The 19,463-nt window shown below is 35.6% G+C and overlaps 1 protein-coding gene across 1 annotated transcript in view; it reads left to right on the top strand.

Moving 5' to 3' along the window:
- Window positions 1-19,463, top strand: part of LOC115210519 (cilia- and flagella-associated protein 54-like) — a 229,776-nt gene that overhangs the window by 36,559 nt on the left and 173,754 nt on the right. The window contains exons 12-18 of the mRNA XM_036502203.1: window positions 861-937; window positions 5,012-5,149; window positions 6,639-6,786; window positions 8,172-8,431; window positions 9,922-10,099; window positions 10,621-10,691; window positions 17,190-17,321. Coding sequence (XP_036358096.1) covers window positions 861-937; window positions 5,012-5,149; window positions 6,639-6,786; window positions 8,172-8,431; window positions 9,922-10,099; window positions 10,621-10,691; window positions 17,190-17,321 — 1,004 coding nt within the window. The remainder of the gene's footprint in view (window positions 1-860; window positions 938-5,011; window positions 5,150-6,638; window positions 6,787-8,171; window positions 8,432-9,921; window positions 10,100-10,620; window positions 10,692-17,189; window positions 17,322-19,463) is intronic.

Raw genomic sequence — 19,463 nt, 5'->3', positions numbered from 1 at the left:
TACGGTTTATTAAGATGGGGAAAGTTGATATTAAATTTTGAAATTTCAAAATGTGCTTAATAATAAGAATGTATGATCATTTAGTATTTAGGTGTGGCTGTGTAGTAAGAAGATTGCTTCCCAAACACATGATTCCAGGTTCAGTTCCACTGCATGATACCTTGGGCAAGTGTCCTCTACTATTATCTCAGGCCAATCAAAGCCCTGTGAGTGGATTTGGTAGATGGAAACTGAAACAAGCCCATCATATATGTGTGTGTGTTTGTCCCCCACTACCTCCTGACAACCAGTATTGATGTCTTTACATCTCTGTGATTGAGCAGTTCAGCAAAAAGAGACCAATAGAATAAGTACTTGGCTTTAAAAAAAATAAGTACTGGGGTCGATTCATTTGACTAAAAAATTCTTCTTATGCCCCTGCATAGTCACAATCTAATGACTGAAACAAGTAAAAGTAAAAAGATAAAACAAGGATTTAAACAAAAAACAACCATTTTATGGATGTTTTTTTTTGTCTGCCTAAGAATATAGCAATTATAGCAATTGTGTTAATGAAAATTTAGTTTCTTTAAGCTTCCTAATCTGAGTTATTGTTTTTTGAGTTCTATGTTGTTAAAAATATGAAACAAATACATTAATAATTAAAATTTCTTCTGTAAATATGATTTGTAATAGCATATCTTTATATTTTAATTTGTAACTTCTAAATTCATTAACTGGACTTGATCCCAAATTTGGATATTTCAGAATTTAATATGATACTCAGTTTAATATTCATAAACTATCATAGAACTTTTAACAAACTTATGTATGTAAATAGATAAGCTATAAAAGTTCATATAATCATTGTATATTTCCAGGATATAGTGCACTTGGTGCTGACGACTTACTCACCTTGACTCAAGTTCTGAAGTCTCTTTTAACAAACAATTTTTGTGTAAGTTGTTGTTGTTGTTATTGTCCTAGTGACTTATTGTAATCTGCATGTAAGTCTTTTCATTCTTTTGTTTATAGATTTAAGGAAAACACTTTGTTGATATTATTGCAACATTTTGTTAATCCAATCAACTTTCTAGAGATGTGGCTGGTTACCTGATATTTTTGGCCCTTCAGATGTATGATGCTGTTTTTTAAAACTGACATATTTTTAAAAAAAAACAACATACAAATGTGATGTTCAACAAGGAGGATGTTGATGGTTATTGGAATAGCAGCTATGGACAGGATTTCTCATACTTTCTTCTTCTTTGAGAAAAATCAAGAAGCATAAGAAAACAGTCATAGGAGTAACACAATCTCACTACCACTACTTTGACTAACTCTGTTGTAATTAGTAACTGCAACAACTGTAACAAACAAAGTAGAGAACCAAACATTGAGAAAATACCATCATCAATACTAATATCATTAGCACCAGCACCATGACTTGTAAACTAATTGTTAATGATTTCTTAAACACAGCACCTAATAACTTTATTACCATTATATCTGAATGATGTAAAGAAGTTGCTAAGTAATATTAGATTAAATTCCGGAGGAGACCTGTAAGAGCAGTATTCTACAGTTATGTAGAAACTTGTCTGAAACCAATCTGGGGCATCATAACCTACATTGTTCATGGGAAAGGGTTTGGCATAGTTCAGATGAAATGTTTGACCTTAGTGGTGCCAAGAACCACTTAATAACGTTCCTCCTGACCTGATCAACATGCTGAGTGGATGTAACTGTTTTTAGTGGTTGGTAGCAGAAGGCTTAGTTGGCACTTGTGATTAGAAAAGGCATTGCAACTCATGTTCAAATGGTGATAATGGTTTCAATGTGAAACAAAGTTGCATTGTGAGAATTAATGTTCATGCTTTAGGTCATGAAAGTACAAAAGCCATTTGATGGGCCCAGGTGGTAGAGTTGCAGCATGATAAGAAAGCCATAATTTAGTTTTTGACAGACTAATGTACAGTTTTCTAGTGTCACTTTGCTCAACTGTTTGGGGGTAAGAAATGGAATGTAGACAGATGTGGATTTAGTACCTACCTTGGCAGCCTGTCATGGTATATGGCAGAAAATACAGAGTGCTGTGAGAAGCTGGGATATGATAAACATCTGCATGAGGTGCAATCACTTGGTTTGGATGGCCTGGCCTACAAGCTATACACATACATGTCAGAGTTGTTCATTGACATCTTGACACACATCTACTGCAACTGATGGCAGAATGGGAGAATTCTCAGTTTTGTAAGTTTGAAAGTGGTGGTACTGCTGAAGAAGAATGCATGTAATAGGGGTGTAATTAATAATTTCCAGCCCATAACTCTGGTAAGTGCAGAGTTTAAGGTTTTTGGCTAAGATGCTAGCAAAGAGGTTGGCATTTGCCATTGAAAGTGTGGATGGGAAGACAGACATGCACATTTGCAACCAGATCTCTCCTCCAAAACTTCCACTTCAGGATACATTCTAGAGAAAGTAGGTAGTAAACCTGTTTTTGGTGGAACTCTCGTCAACTTAGATCAACTGAAAGGCTAGTAGAGTCAATCATAATTACCTAATGGCTATCCGCAAAGTTACCTGTTTTGGTTTTGTCTTTAGAGGCTGGATCACTTCAGTGCACAGTGGAATTTGTATAGTGGTCAGAGCAATAAGCCACTTTTTTTAATCATTTCTGATTATGCACTCAATTTGTCAAGGATGTCCTCTCTAATCTCTTCTCTATGTATTGATTCTTGATTCACTACTGCAGAAATTGGAATTGTTATGGGGATTTCCATTCAAACTGGGATATAAAAAAAGGCTGTATGCCAACAATGTCACAATGTCACCATAATAGTGTCTGCCACCATGAAAACTGAGGTAGTTGGCACCATTCTAGAGGAATATGAGACTTGGGTAGGAGCAAAAATAACCCAGACAAGTTAATGGGTTTGTAGCTTGGTACATGCAAAAACAAATCTAGGCTATCAGACAGCATCACTGAGTTCTAGATAGAGGGTTCTGATAAGTTGCTTGGGGACTGGTTCAGTTCAGACCTTCAGGTAGATAGGAACAAGGATGGAGTTACAAGCAAGGTGATCCATCTCATTTAAAAATGGGTTGAAAAGAAGCTGTCTTTGAAAAGATGGGTAGACTTGGTGAAAGTTTATGCTGCTTCCATTATATATTGGTTTCAAATTTTGGTACAAGACCAGCAATTTCAGGGAGGTGCAAGTTGATGTAATTGATCCCAGTACTCTACTGGTACTTATTTTATTGATAGGCAAAGTCAACCCTGGCAGCATTTCACCTCAGAATGTAAAGATGGAAAATATGTCACTAAGCATTTTGCCCAGCATGTTAACAATCCTGCCAGCTTGCTGCCCTTCCTCCATTATATATTATTATCTGCATTTTGTGCCTTAATTTACTTCTTGCCTGACAAGCTTGGAACATCTGCTCTTATGCTTCATGTTGAAGTGATGTGTTTCACTCATCAGATGATTCATTTGCTCTCAACATCCTCTGTGATGAGATGCCATGGCTGATGCAGACATGCACTGAGACTGTTACATTTACAGAGATTACTAGATGGTCCGCAGGCATGGTCATGCTTTGTCAGGCACATCTTTGCACCACCCATCATCTTGACAGAGTTGCAGTCCAAAGTCAAGCAATGACCAATACCAGGCATCTGGTATCTGGAATGTTCTAGGGCACTCACAGCTCTATACCAATCAGGTAATGCAGTCAGCATTCTATCAAGTATTAGTATTGGGGAAAAGCAACAACATTTTCAAGAAAGCTCTAGGTGTTTCTGAGAATCGATGGGCTGGTCTGTTCTGGACAACATCCAGTCTAGGAACTATGGATAACTAACAGGAATCTCCGACTTAACTGTGTTGCTAGTGGGTGTTGCTGGCTCAAGAAAATTTCTACAAAGCAGGAAATACCTATTTCTTTACTACCCACGAGGGGCTAAACACAGAGAGGACAAACAAGGACAGACAAATGGATTAAGTCAATTATATTGACCCCAGTGTGTAACTGGTACTTAAATTATCGACCTTGTAAGGATGAAAGGCAAAGTCAACCTCGGTGGAATTTGAACTCAGAACGTAACGGAAGACGAAATACTGCTAAGCATTTTGTCAGACGTGCTAATGATTCTGCCAGCTTATACAAAGCAGGAAATACCATCAGCTGGGTTTGTCCATGATGCATATAGAGCAGCAAAATTGTTTTGTAGACACTCATTCTGTGTCAGCATCATTGGTTTGTGGAGTTTTGTTCTGCAGCTGTTGTTATGAATAGGACAAATTTGACTATCAAGCGAGTCCCTCATGAAAATCATCCTGTCATCTTCCTTTGTTCCAGAAGGACAAGTAGTTTTCTTATGGTGAAAAATATTATGAGATGGATGAGGCTGAAAAGACTGTAGACAATCACTTTCATGTCAGAGATTGGGCTTGTGCAAAGACTGTGTATGATTACAGGAAGACAAAATGTTCGGTAGTATCATAATGAACATTAAAATAGTCAGTGTCTGATAGAATTAAGTAACATTATTATCATTGTGTATTGTGAGATCACATGGCTTAGTAGTTAAAATGTTGCACTCATGATCGTGAGATTGTAGGTTTGATTCCCAGACTAGGTAGTCCATTTTTTTCTTGAGCAAAACACTTCATTTCATGTAACTTTGTGATTGCTTTGTCAATTGACATGAGGTACATCATGCACCTGCCCAGGTAATGTTGATTTATTGGAGAGAGTGAACTAACCGTACAGCTCAAACATTTGATCACTATAAACAAATCATCTGTGCAGGCTGGCAGATTGTTTAGCAAGTAATTATACCTCCCTCATCAGTTGTCTATGAAAGGAGAGTCTATGTATAAACACCATTACTCTTCATTTTTTTTTTTTTGCTTTTACCACAATATGATGTATTATACTAAAGACAAAAGATTATCTGATAATCAATCATTTTAATGTGTTATAAGTTGTTTCTATTTTGAAACTTTTTTTTTTTCATTTTTATCAGCCAGCACAAGTTGACCTCACTGTAGTTCTTGATGTTGTTTATTATCTGTGGAACCAAACCAAAGTAGTACTACATCGGCACCAAATCGGATTTGAGAATAATTCAAAGTATTTCCAAAAGAGCGAAAATATAGCAAAGGTTTGTCTTGTTATAATCTCTTTTAGTTTACATGATTTGTTACTAGTGACTCTATTAGTAATTCTTTATGGCAGGAATCATAGTTTTCTAAGAATTACTCTACTAAAGAAAAGACTGGATTTTAATGAACATCAGACATTTTAATAGATATGATTGTGTGGTTAAGAAGTCCACTTCTAAACTATGTGGTTTTTGGTTCAATACCACTGTACAGCACCTTGGGCAAGTATTTTCTACTATAACCCTGGTGCAACCAAACCCTGCTGAGTGCATTTGATAGGTGGAAACTCAAACAAACCCATCATATGTGTGTGATGGTGTGTTAAGCAACTGTGTTAGGACCGTGATTGGGTGATGTAGTAAGCACAGAGACAATTTTGGTTTAGTAGAGGTTAGGTTTTGTGGTAAAGAAGAGAAAGGTGTTTGGGGTGTCTGTGTGTTAGCTTGCAATGAGAGTAGAAGATAAAACAAACTGGAGTAAAATGTTGAGAGTAGCAAAGGATTTAGCTTCTGTACCTGTAGCATCAGTATGGGATGAATGTGAGAGCCTTGAGGGGTTATGAGCATTGAGGTCACTGAGAATGATGACCTTGGAGAAGGGAGAGGTGAGATAGATGTTCTCAATGCAGGAGGAGATTTTGTCAAAGAGATGCTGGTGGTTTGAGGAGTTCAGAGAACATTAAAGGAAGCAGATGTATTTTGGAGAACAAAGGAGGGAGACATTGCGCCAGAGTAACTGGAAGTTGTTATTGCTGAGATACCAGTAAGAGAGTTGGAAGACAAGGAGAGTGGAGTCTATATGTGTACAGATACTACCTTTTGGAGAGAAATTTGAATTGCGAGTGTATCCTGGCCAGCAAAGACAGGTTATAGATAAGGGTTGAGAAGAGGTGATGTGTGGGATCTAAGAAAGAAAACCTTATCCAAGGTATTCTCTCCAACTCAGATATTTGAGAAGAACTGGTTAGGGTGTTTGGGCAACCATAGAGGATGAGAGTGTAAGTCTTAACTCAAGGGTAAGATGGTGGTGTTAAAATGGGCAGTGTTGTGTGCCTACCACTCCACCTCTTGAAAGAAGTCTTGAAGATGAGAAATAAATTAGGAAGAACAACTGAGATATAGTAGTAATAGTGATGACAACAACAGCAATCATAGTAGTAATAGTAGTGGCAGGGAGAGGTCAGGTCTGTTGGTGAAAGTAGAGATCATCTTTGGGTAAAGTAAAAAAAAATTCTGCTTGCCATTGTTGCTGTTGTTGTCATTAATAATCTTGATGTTCCTGTGGTAAACCTATTAAACCAACTTCATGAGTACCTTTATATTTATGTAATTGGAGATATATTGAAATTTTCCCTAGAACTATGTAAAAGAAAAAACAACAACCAACAACCACTAACAATGCTAGGTACAATATAACAACTCTCCAAACATTGTTAATTTTCAATGATTTTATTACCTGTTACTTACACGTTTTTAATATTTTTTTCAGTGGCTGCCTATTCTAGATGTGATTTTCTCAGTGATGTGTTGGTGTGATGTCTCCTCCAATAATTTTACAGTTTTTAGTGAAGTTACACTTCGCCTGGCTTTACTTTTAGAAGTTTGCGCCAATTTAACACAAGGAAAGAAATCATGGAGTAATGACTGTCTTCTTTAAATAAATTTAAAATATTATGAAAAGCTTTTCTTTCTAAATGAGCACATTTATTTAATAGATATTCTGATATAATTTAAGTAGATTTATTTGAGAACATATATAGAATTTAACATTTTGTTCTTTAAAAATATACTTTGTTCTAGTGTAGTATTTTAATAAGTGGTTGGATCTGTAATATCCTTAACTTAGGTTGGTAAAATATATATATCAGCGACAGAGGCAGCATTAAAACTGAGAGGTAATATCTATCCCCACTTAAACATGCACGTTATCTCCACTTAAGCATGAGAAACTCTCATGTTGGCTTTTTACACTAAAAGCTAATATGAGAATTTCTCTCACTGTATCAACTGCAGTAAAGTTTGTTCTAACAGAACATCCATATTTATGTGGGGATAAATCTTAATTTGGGTGTGAAATCATGGTAACTTAATAAAATAAAAACATTTCAATAGACATTTAAGTCTATCATTTGAAATGTGGATCTGACAGCAAAATGAACTGTAAACTATTAAGTTACTTTTTAGAAGAATAAAAAATTATCTGTCTTCCTATGTTTCTCTATGTGTCTCTCTGTGAGTATCCAATAAGTTCAAACATATTTTCAGGATCTGCATAATCAGTAAAATAACTACCAGATTCCTACTGGGACCAATTTAATTTACTTGACTGACTCACTATCAAATTTGTAAATTGTGGTAATGTGAGGAAACTTTAATTTCATTCATCTCATCAATTCAGTCTTCAAGTACCATCAGTGTTAACTTTACATTTCCTTCCTCAAATTTCCATAAATCATATTCTATCATATACTGGATAATTCATAAATATGATTATCAGTAATGTACTGGTTGATTTATCAGTTATACAAAATCTGGTTTCCAATTTGTCATCAATTATTAAAATGTATTGAACTTAAGTAGCACATGTTTCAGTTATAATAGTAATGCTGACTGAAAAATGTCTTAACACAATGTTATCTACTGTATATATATATAAAAAAAGGAAAGTACCAGTACACAGTAAAACATATTACAGTTATACATGAGAATATATATTAGGAGTAAATAAGGTGATGAGTTGGCAGAATTGTTAGCAAGCTGGGCAGAATGCTTAGTGGCATTTCATCTGTTGTTGTGTTCTGAGCTCAAATTATGCTAAGGTCGACTTTGCATTTCATCCTTTTGGTGTTGATAAATTAAATATCAGTTGAACACTGGGGTTGATGTAATCAATGTATCCCCTCCTTGAAATTGCTGGCCATGTGCCAAAATTTTTGAAACTAATATATTTGGAGCAATTAAAAATATAATTTTCTGTTGTCATTGTAGTTATTATTTTTTTATTGCTATTATTATTTTGCAGAAGATATAGAGAAAAAAGAAATGCTTTTGATGTCTTCATCATCACCACCAGAAATGTCAATTAGAAAAGAAGGAAACTCTGCATATTCAAATTTAGTTGAGGATTCTTTTATACCATCAGATATTCACCTATTGACTAAAGAAGATTTTTTGAGATTAGCAAGAAGCATTCTAATGAAAGGCCTCAAAGATATTGACCAAGCTCGCAGTTTAACTGCAAAACAGGAGAGTCCAATGTCCCATAGTGCTTTGACTGTAAAAGTAAGAGCACAATATGTATGGTTATTAAACAGCTTCGACTATTAGAAAACATCTTGGTTAAGAAAGAAATTCTTTCAATGTAAATTCATTCATATTTTTCTCTTCTGGCTGTTTTCTGAAGATAATTAGTAATACATATAACTTTTGAAGCACTCAGAAATTTAGATAAGTATTATGTATTAATAATTTTTTGGTATGGTTTGTTTTAGGATAAATGATACAGCTCCTTTCTGAGTAATATCGAACCATAAGGCCAGTTTCCCAATTTCCCAGTCCACTCTAGGATTATTCATTTTTGCCTGCAGAGTGGACTGGAGTTAGGTGAAATGAAGTGTTTTGCTCTAGAACATATTGCATTACCTGATCCAGGAACTGAAACTATAATCTTACGATCATGAGTCCAACATCCTAACCACTTAGCCATGCACCTCAACTAATTGTTTTAGCCTAATGAACATTAAATAATTTTCAGTCATTTTCACACAAAGAATGTAGATATAAAAATGAAGACACTCTGTACTGTGCAGCAACTTGTGCTGGTGTCTTCTGGCATGGTGTTAGGTTGACCAAAGCCATCTGAGTGAAATTTGGGAAATGGTAAACAGAAACAGTGTGATAGTCTATTTGAAATATTGTGACTGTTTTAGGCTGGCAGATTTTTTCTTTTACTTAGTTTTAAAACATTTCCCCAACTCTTGCATGCCTTTAGTAAAGCCTTCTACAAGCTTTTCATCTAGATCTCTACTCTAAGAAGAACTTCCTTTGGTCTCAGGGGTCCTACTATTCTTCTTCCTCTCCCTAACACTTACTTTCTCCAACTATATCTCCTAGAAGCTTCAGACAAAAAACTTCTACCTAGCATGGATTCTGAGTACCTACAATGTCCAGATGTATGATACTATATAGAATAGTCCTTTCAGTCAAGATGTATTGATATTTAAGAAAGGTGGCAAGCTGGGTCGATAAATTAAGTATCAGCTGCGTACTGGGATTGATCTAATCAACTGCCCCCCCTCCTCCAAAATACCGGGCCTTGTGCCTAGAGTAGAAAAGGATATTTAAGACTCCATCTCATATTGAGTCACTGTGACATCTTTTTTCTTGATTACTGACAAAATGAATTATACCAATGCAATTTGGAAGCCTAAACTATTAGCTTATTTCTGAGACTTACTATTCAGATTTATTTAACTCATAGTTTCAGAATATATTGTATAGCTTATTATTGTTTACTCTCTCAAAATACAAATCAAAATACTTAACTGGTTTTTCTGTTTGTCTCCAAACTCTTTTTGTTCACAGCTAATTTTCCAGGATTCAAAAATAATAAAAAAATTTTTTCCAATAATTTTCTTTTGAAAATTTCTTGAACTGAGATTTTTTCTTGTAGTTTATTGGAATATCTATAGTTCATACATGTGTGTGTTTGATTAATTAATCAATTTTGTGATTGATTACTTATAATGGTTTCTGTATATTTCTCTGTTTAGGAAGTGAATAATCAGGTCCCTGAAACAGGAAACAGTGTTAAGACTGCAGCTGAGAATGTCAACAAATTAATTCCTAAAGATCAACTTCTGAACTTTGAGACTCCCCTTTGTCATTTTATAAGAGATCAACACACTGAGTTGTTATTTATTTACTATAGAGTATCATGCAATCTGATAAGTAAGACACAAAACCTTGACTTTACTGAGATAAAAATATAATGATCAATCATTTGTTAATTTGTTCAGACAATTAATTTCCCACTTCATTAGATCAATGTTATTTTCCAAATATAGTAATGAAATACAACTTCAGAGGTTTTACATTTTGTGATGATAAATTTGAAATATTATCTTGGATTACATCTCACATGAAGTTGCATATTACTATTCTGTCAGTGATCAAGAACAATTATATTTTTCAACAGAAATGTTATCATTGTGTGTAAATTATATGTACTTAACATTTAATTTACAACTGTCATTATCACTGTTATTATGCATTATCTTCATTGACATCAATACAGCTGCTACTGTTGATGCCTTTATCATAATGATGATGAAAATGATGCAGTTATATAACATAATTAAATATAACTGATATTATCTGCTCTAATAACATTACATCTTTTAAGAGAATTCTCTGTGTTTTATGCCTATGTCAGATTCAGTTATTAAATTATGGGACAATTTACTTTTCAGGAACAGATATTTGTCCAGTGAAATCAGATCTTAAAAGAGATTTACAATCATCGAAAAAGAATTCTAAAAAGGTTTGTAATAAAACTTTTCATGTCTTGTTTATTGTAATATATACTTCATTGTCAAACATCTCTGTTTTCTCTTTGCCTCTTGTTTCCTTATTATGGAAACTTCTGATTTTCATAGCTTTCTAATTCAGTCCCTAACAAAAAGTTTTCCAAATAGAGAAAAGAGAAAATTCTTGATAATAAATGAAGGAAATCTTTGATAATAAATTAAAGAAGTCTAAAACTTACTTGTCAGCAGTCTGACATCCCATAAGATCTCAAAAGCCACAGATTGAAAAATATAATTTGCTGGCAGATTACAGTATTTCATTCAGCTAAGGCTGTATTAATCCACATATCTGCTACAACATTAAAGACATGTAAGGAGTAGACAAGTCACTAATGATGACATCCCATGTGCCTCTAGCCCAAGGGCTAAGAGTCCATCAGACCTCTTACCAACATCCCTAGACAATCCCTCAAGCTCTAGGGGCAAAGAAATATTTACCCTAGTATTAGTTCATTGATTAGCTTTATCTCATTTTGGTGACCAAGGTCACCTATAGGACCACAAATGAGACCTTGTTCTAGCTCTTCAACCTCACAATTACCTATAGTAATACTGTGAGTAGTTAGGCATGTCCCAAAAATTTCTTGCGAGAAACACAAGTTTCTCTTGGCATGATATATATTTGAGAACAAGGGAACATTGATTATTTATTCACTGATTTCATTTTTTCTTCTGTATTTCTGGATCATGGCTGATTTAAAAAATTAAAGCAGAGTTAATGGAAATTACAGAAGGCTTTATATACTACATGATTTTTTTTTTTGTTCCAAATATATTTCTAGTTTAAGATCCAAAGAAAGAGAAAGATAAGTCAACTGATTAATGTAACCCTGACCCTGATTAAGGAAATGTTAATCAGTCATCAGTTTTGTGCCAATTTTATCTTGGGTATTTAATCGAGAAATTATTTTATAGGGAAATAAAATATGTTTAAATACAACAAATTTAATAAAAGCTTGTTTTCATAATCATCTTTATACGTTTGTTTCTGATTAACATAGATGTTTAACATTTTCTGTAATAATTAGTTTTAAAAAAGACATCCCTAAGATACACGATGTTCTAAGGTGGAAGGGGAAAATTAATCTATTGAAATATATTGGAATAACATATTGGAGCAGTTGGGAAACTAGCTAAAATCACAGCTATCAACGTATGTTTTCTTATTTAAATACCTTTCATTATAAGTATAGATCACATTTGTTTTTCAATTCAGTTTCATAGAATTCCTTCCAACCACTTTCCTGCAGAACACTGGTTTGCCAGGCAGAGTCTGTCTCAGTAGTGGAATATTGAATTTGCTGGAAATTAATGAGTATGATGATAGTCTGCTGTGTGTCATAACAAAGTCCCATTTGATTAAATATAAAAATGATAACCAATAATTAATGAACTTTAAGGATATTTTAACCCTTTTGTGACCTTATTTCTAATGAAATACATTATATTTCAATTAATTAATCAAAATTTTGGTGAAATTTAATAAATTTATTTATTATTCTATTATTATTATGGTATTTATAATGTAATTTAATAAATCACCAGATTTAAAATTATGTTGAACAGTTTTAATTTAAATAGGAACACTTGAAAATGGTTTCTTTAGTTTCATAGAATCAGAAGCAGTTTTGTGTAGGTTGGTATCAAAATACTTCTTTTCAGACCAGATATCAGTGTGCCAGAGGTCAAATTCTCAGATCTTAGATTAACATTTATATTCCAGCAAAAGTGAGATAGCTTATGTCATATACCAAAGCATCAAATAATGGTTCTTCAATAAAAAGTATGAAGTCTCTATCCATATGCTAAGTAATCACTTAAACGCATATACTGGCATGCAGTATACTCAAATTTGACTCTTTTCTAAGAATTTAAGAAGCCACCAATGTAATAGATTTTATCATGACATGGAAATAACATCACTTTTTACTGTGCCGAGTCACTGATTGGAGTAACTTACCAGGTTTTTAAAGATTTCTTTTACTGACATTAAAAATGGGCTAAATCAAAATTCCACAAATCTATAAAATGCTGTTATATTTCTCGTTACATTTACCCTTTACTGTAATCTTAATAAATCAAAGGAGATTTTGGTCTTACTGGCTGTATGATGACCTCACTTGTGCTAGTTCCATGAAAAAACACCCAGTACACACTATAAAGTAGTTGGCGTGAGGAAGACCATCCAGCCGAAGAAACTATACCAAAGCAAATACTGTAACATGATGCAGTTTTTGAACTTGTTGGATCCTATCAAACCATCCAACCCATACCAGCATGGATCATAGATATTAAACATCACTGCTACCACTGCCACCACTATCAATTGCGATTGCATTTATTAGTAGTTGTCATTCTATGAACTACAGTAATAAATTGTTCAAATCAATTTAGTTGACACTAATAAATCTTTGAGTCAAGTGCTGAATGAATTAGCCTTCAATATAAACATGTAGAAAGTCAATTTTATTGAGTATAAATAAAAGTAGTTCTATAAACACTAATATATTATTGATATTTATTTAATAACTCTGAAGGATAACAGACAAAGCTGTGATCAGGAAACAATATTTTGAAGTTTCAAATATGTATAAAATTTCTAATCTGGCTATATATAGATATAAATAAATAAATAAATAAATAAATGTCAATAAGTATAGTGAAGAATTCTGGGTAGGGGTCCACCAAGGATCAGTCCTCAGCCCCATCTTATTCATCATAGTCCTCCAGGCATTAACAGAGGAATTCAAGACAAGATGCCTCTGGGAGCTTCTCTATGTTGATGACCTTACTCTAATAGATGAGTCACTATCAGAACTAGAGGAGAAGTTTCAGGTGTGGAAGCAAGGTCTAGAATTGAAGGGCCTTAGAGTCAACCTAGCAAAAACCTATTTTTTTACTACCCACAAGGGGCTAAACACAGAGGGGACAAGAACAGACAAACGGATTAAGTCGATTATATCGACCCCAGTACATAACTGGTACCTAATTTATTGACCCCCGAAAGGATGAAAGGCAAAGTCGACCTCGATGGAATTTGAACTCAGAACGTAACGGCAACCTAGCAAAAACCAAAGTCTTACTAAGTAGGAAGGTAAACAAATCACAAATCCCTTCAGGTAGATGGCCCTGCTCAATCTGTAAAAAAGGCATAGGTAAAAACTCCATAAGATATACCCAGTGTAAGCTATGGACACATAAGAGGTGCAGCAATATCAAAGGAAGGCTAACTGAGAAGATAGTTTTTGTGTGTGGCAATTGCTCAGGGGCAATAAACACTGAAGATGTGCAGAAAACAGCTTCTGTCACATGCCAGGGGATAAAAACTAGAAGTAGTTGATAGCTTCTGTTACCTAGGTAACCAAGTCAGTAGTGGGGGTTGATGCTCTGAGAGTATAGCTGCTAGAATAACAATAGCCTGGGCAAATTTCAGAGTGCTCTTACCTCTGCTAGTGACAAAGGGCCTCTTGCTCAGATTAAAAGGTAGACTGTATGATGCATGTGTGTGAACAGCCATGCTACATGGCAGTGAAACATGGGCATGGGATGTGACTGCTGAGGACATGCGTAAGCTTGCAAGGAGTGAAGCTAGTATGCTCCACTGGATGTGTAATGTCAGTGTGCATACATGACAATGCGTAAGCACTCTGAGAGAAAAGTTGGACCTAAGAAGCATCAGATGTGGTGTGCAAGAGAGATGACTGTGATGGTCTGGTCATGTGCTGCATATGGATAAGGACAGCTGTGTAAAAAAAATGTCACACCCTAACTGGTGGGAACCTGTAGAAGAGGTAGAGCCAAGAAGACATTGGATGAAGTGGTGAAACATGACCTTCGAACGTTGGGCTTTGCGGAGATGATGACGAGTGACCAAGACCTTTGGAAATGTACTGTGCTTGAGAGGGCCTGGCAGGCCAAGTGAGACCATAACTGTGGCCTGTGCCAATGCAGCATAACCAGCCCATCTAGGAGTAGCCTTCAGTCATTGGTCAATGAGCTGCACTTGCATGGACCTGTTGAGTCAAGTGGAGTCATTGTCGTGGCCGATGACAGTATCTCCTGTTTGGCACATGTGCTAGTGACACATAAAAAGTACCATTTGAGTGTGGTCAATGTCAGTGTTGCCTGACTGGTCCTGTGCTGGTGGCACGTAAAAAGTACCATTTGAGCGAGATCATTGCCAGTGTCACCTGACTGGCTCCTGTGCTGCCTGACTGGCTCCTGTCATAAAAAGCACCATTTCAGTGTGGTCGTTGCCAGTGGTGCCTGCCTGGCTCCCATGCCAGTGGCATGTAGAAAGCACCATTCAAGCGTGGTCGATGCCAGTACCGCCTGATTGGCCCTCATGCCAGTGGCACATAAAAAGCACCCACTACACTCTTGGAGTAGTTGGTTTTAGGAAGGGCATCCAGCTGTAGAAAGTTTGCCAGATCAGATTAGAGCCTGGTGCAGCCTTCTGGCTTGCCAGCCCTCAATCAAATTGTCCAACCCATGCCAGCATGGAAAGCGGACGTTAAACGACGACAACGATGATATATAAATATATCATCAACATCATCATCATCATCATCGTTTAACATCCCCCTTCCATGGGTGTGAAGGTTTGACAGGAGCTAGCCAGGCAGAAGAATGCACCAGACTTCTATGACTGTTTTGGCAGAAGTTTTACAGCTGGATGCCCTTCCTAACACCAACCACACAGCAGAGTGCACGAAGTGCTGTTTATATGGCACAAGTACAGGTGAGGTCAGTTTTGGCAAGGTTTTTTACAGTTGGATGCTCTTCCAAATGCCAACCACTTTACGGTGTGGACTGGATGCTGTTTAAGTGGCGCCTGCACTGACAGGGTCACCAAGTAACCTGCAAGACAAAAATCTTTTGAGAGGGGAGAGAGCATGGGAGGAGGTGATCTTGTGTGTGTCAGATGATGAAAGGTTATAGTGAGACAGAGAGACAGAAATAGGTGTCTTGCTGTAGAGGAAATACAAGGTTACTCGGCTGGATATATATATGCGTGTGTGTGTGTGTGTGTATAAACGTGTGCACATATATAGCTGCAGACATGACTGTGTGGTAAGAAGCTTGCTTTCCAACCACATGGTTCCATTTTCTGTCCCACTGCATGGCATCTTGGGCAAGTGTCTCCTACTACAGCCTCAGGCTGACCAAAGCCTTGTGAGTGGATTTGATAACCAGAAACTGAAAGAACCCCATATATATATATATATATATGTATGTATGTATATGTAAGTATATATTAATGTATGTGTGCCTTTGTGTCAGTGCTTACACCCCTCCCTCCACTTGACAACTGATGTTGGTGTTTAAAGCCCTGTAACTTAGTGGTTCAGCAAAAGAGACTGATAGAATAAGTACCTGGCTCAAAAAAATAAGCCCTGGGGCTGATTTGTTTTCCCCAGCATGGCTGCAGTCAAATGACTGAAACAAGTAAAAGATAAATGAAAGGGTATTCAAGAGAAACTGGAATTTTGCAGTTTTATTCACTTAGCTTTACATGTTTACACTTTTATTGCCTTCAAAGTATTCTTTATTTGAAGCAATGCATCAGTCCAGATGCATTTTCCACTGTCTGAAGAAGTCCTGGAACTCTTGTGAAGTGATGCCTTTTAACACCTCTGTCATTTTTTCCTTCACCTCTTCCACATCTGCAAATTCCATAGCACCAGTGATGACCTTTGAAAAAAGATTCAGATCAACTTCTAACTGTTCTTTCAGTTCATGATATGCATTCAGTTGTGACTGCTTTTGATCTTCTGTGAGCAAGCGAGGCACAAATTTTGCTACAACTCTTTTCATTTGCAATTCCTCGCTCAGGACACACTAGTTATATCAACAAGTTTGTCAATTGTTCAGCAACGGTCCTCCAAAATCTGTTCATGAATTTCCATGATGTTTCCATTCATTCAGGAGGTCAACAGTTGCCCTGAATGAAGTTTGTCTTCAAGTGACAAGTGATCATTCCTAAAGCATGAAAACCATCATAAACTTGTGTTTTGCTCATGGTAGCATCCTTGTAAGCTGTTTGAAGGATGACAACTGTTTTGGCCACTGTTTTCCCTAGCAGAAAACAGAATTTCATAGAAGCATGCTGTTTCTTCATTTCAGCCACCACAAAAATCATTGAATAAGGGAGAAGCACTGCAAAACAAAGACGCACCACATGACAGTATGACCTTACAAGATGCCGCTGGTTGGCAGACTGATGCCCGAGGGTCACATCAAGTGGCTTCTAACAGCTGAAGCCTGAACTACAATGGGTTTGTTTTACTGAGAATGTTTCCCATTACTTTTGGGTACCTCCTTGTATATATTCTAAACCCTCACCACAAGTGAGAAAGAAACAAGTTAATTAAAAAGAAACTAAACTATTTTATGCTTGTTTTTAAAAAGAAATTTTCAGTAAGCATTTTCTTTTGGCTTCCACATTCCAGAAAAAAGAAGACACTTCCATGGTCACTTATGAGATGTTACTGAATGAATGTGGCTCCCATAATTTGTTGAAAGCCCTCCTGAAAATGCAAGCTGCTGTGGTGTCAAATGAATCAAAAAAAGAAATATTGCAGGTAAGCTCTGCCTATGTATTTTTGTATGAAGTGAATTGTTGTATATGGTTTTTTGTTAGCTGAGTGTTTTCCCTAAAAGGTGTATAGCATAAAAGTAGCCAGTTTAACTTACTCAAGTGAGCAACAAAATTAAGTATCCATCCATCTATCCATCATCTCCACTGAATATTCTTGAGAGGGTCATGGGGATATAGTACTGAGGTATGTCCTCCATAAGGAAAGCAACTATCATTACACTAAATTAAGCATTTGTGGAGGAATGAAGTGAGTGACGAGGATGTAGGACTGGAAGCGAGGGGAATTGATGTCACATCAAGAAACAGCATATTTAAATGACCACTTTTCTTTGCAATGCATTGAGTTGGATGGAGGTGTTTTGGGGAACGATTTTAGGGGAGTAGTTCTTTCTGGCCAGAAGCTCAAGTAGAGGGCACATGAGGATACAGTTGTCAAGTTTTTGCTGGTTCCTGTAACCTGACATTTGGATTTACAGTTGCTGAATGCATTTCAAGATAAGAGCAATGTTTATTTATGCCTTACAGCCACAAGATTGTGGAATAAATGAAAGATTGTTATCAGTTATCCCAATCTTTTGTAAAATACTTCTTTTAATAACCCTGGTTTAAGTGAATTTTGTTAGTCATCTCACATCTTGGTCAGTCAAAGGAATCAGTGTTCTGTTTTATTACAAAATTGGTGAGATATAACTTCTCTCTACTTTAATATTTCAAAATTTTAAGTGGCAGATAAGATGAATGGCTGCTATGATTTGGTGGTTTGCAGCAGTATGATTAGGAAGTGATTAAATACTTGGTAAAAGAACTGTAATCAAGAGAAGAGAATGAAAAGTCTATTCTTGTCTTATTTTTGTCAATTGGTGGTGATATATTATAAATGCACAATCATAATTTGCTGAAAGCTTGGAGAATTACACTACTAAAAGTAATAGCAATGTTTATGATGATGATGGTGTTTGTGCTGGCAATAATGGTGCTGATGATAAGGAAGATAATGGCATGGATGTTGACAATGGTGGTAACAGCAGTGATGGTGATAACAAAGGAAAAAAAGAGTAAACATCAGTATATTCTTGAAACAATTGCAATAAACAGGTTTTATATAAGAAATCGATATAGAGCAGCAAGCTGGCAGAATCATTAGCATGTTGGACAAATGCTTAGTGGCATTTTATGTTCTGAGTTCAAAATCTGTTGAGGTTGATTTTGCCTTTCATCATTTTGGAGTTGATACAATAAGTACCAGTTGAGTGCTGGTGTTGACGTAATTGACATATCTCTTCTGAAACTGCTAGCTTTGTGCCAAACTTTGAAATCAATATTAGATAGCAATATAAATACTATCTTATTTTGAAATTGAATTATTCAGGTACATCGTATGGCACAAATCTGATTTTTGTCAATAGAAGCTTCAATTGTAACAAAAATCATACTTAGCTGTTGCTTTCACCTATTTTAAAGATGATTAGAATAAGAGATTTTGAACTGAATAATGTTAAAATCTTTCAATATCTGGGATTATTCCTAGATATGTGCATAGTAAAGGACTGGACTTCTGTCAAATCTGGGGTTAGTTGATGTTAATAAGTTTATACTTTTTCAGTTTATTAACTTCAGAGATAAAACATTTTGGAATATTTGCTTTAAATTTTTGACCAATTTGATCTTCAAATTGTCATCAGCTGTCTTATTCCTAGATATGTACATAGTTCCAGACTGGACAGAAGTCCAGTCCCTTACTATGCGTATATCTAGGAATAAGAAAGTTGATGATAGTCAAAGATCAAAACCAGTGAAACACATTATTAATATGAATATTAAAAATATGTTTAATTTCTAAAAGCGATGGTTTTAATCTCATAAATCATTATCATAGGTTTTGATAACCATTTCTTGTTCCAGTATACTTTTGTTGGTCTCTGCAGGATGAAAGATAAAGTTAATTCCAGCAGGATTTGAACTCAGAATGTAGATGGAGAGACAAAATAGTATAAGGCATTCGGGTTTGCAGTTTACTATATTTGACACCTGTTAAAACACTGTCATTTGCTTTTTACTCCATCTTCCAATATAGATACCCCATTACTGAGATTTAGTTATATTACTAATGAACTCACAACTTATC

Source organism: Octopus sinensis, linkage group LG4 (assembly GCF_006345805.1).
Source record: "Octopus sinensis linkage group LG4, ASM634580v1, whole genome shotgun sequence".
Classification (NCBI taxonomy): Eukaryota; Metazoa; Mollusca; class Cephalopoda; order Octopoda; family Octopodidae; genus Octopus; species Octopus sinensis.
This window is presented reverse-complemented; position numbering and strand designations above follow the sequence as displayed.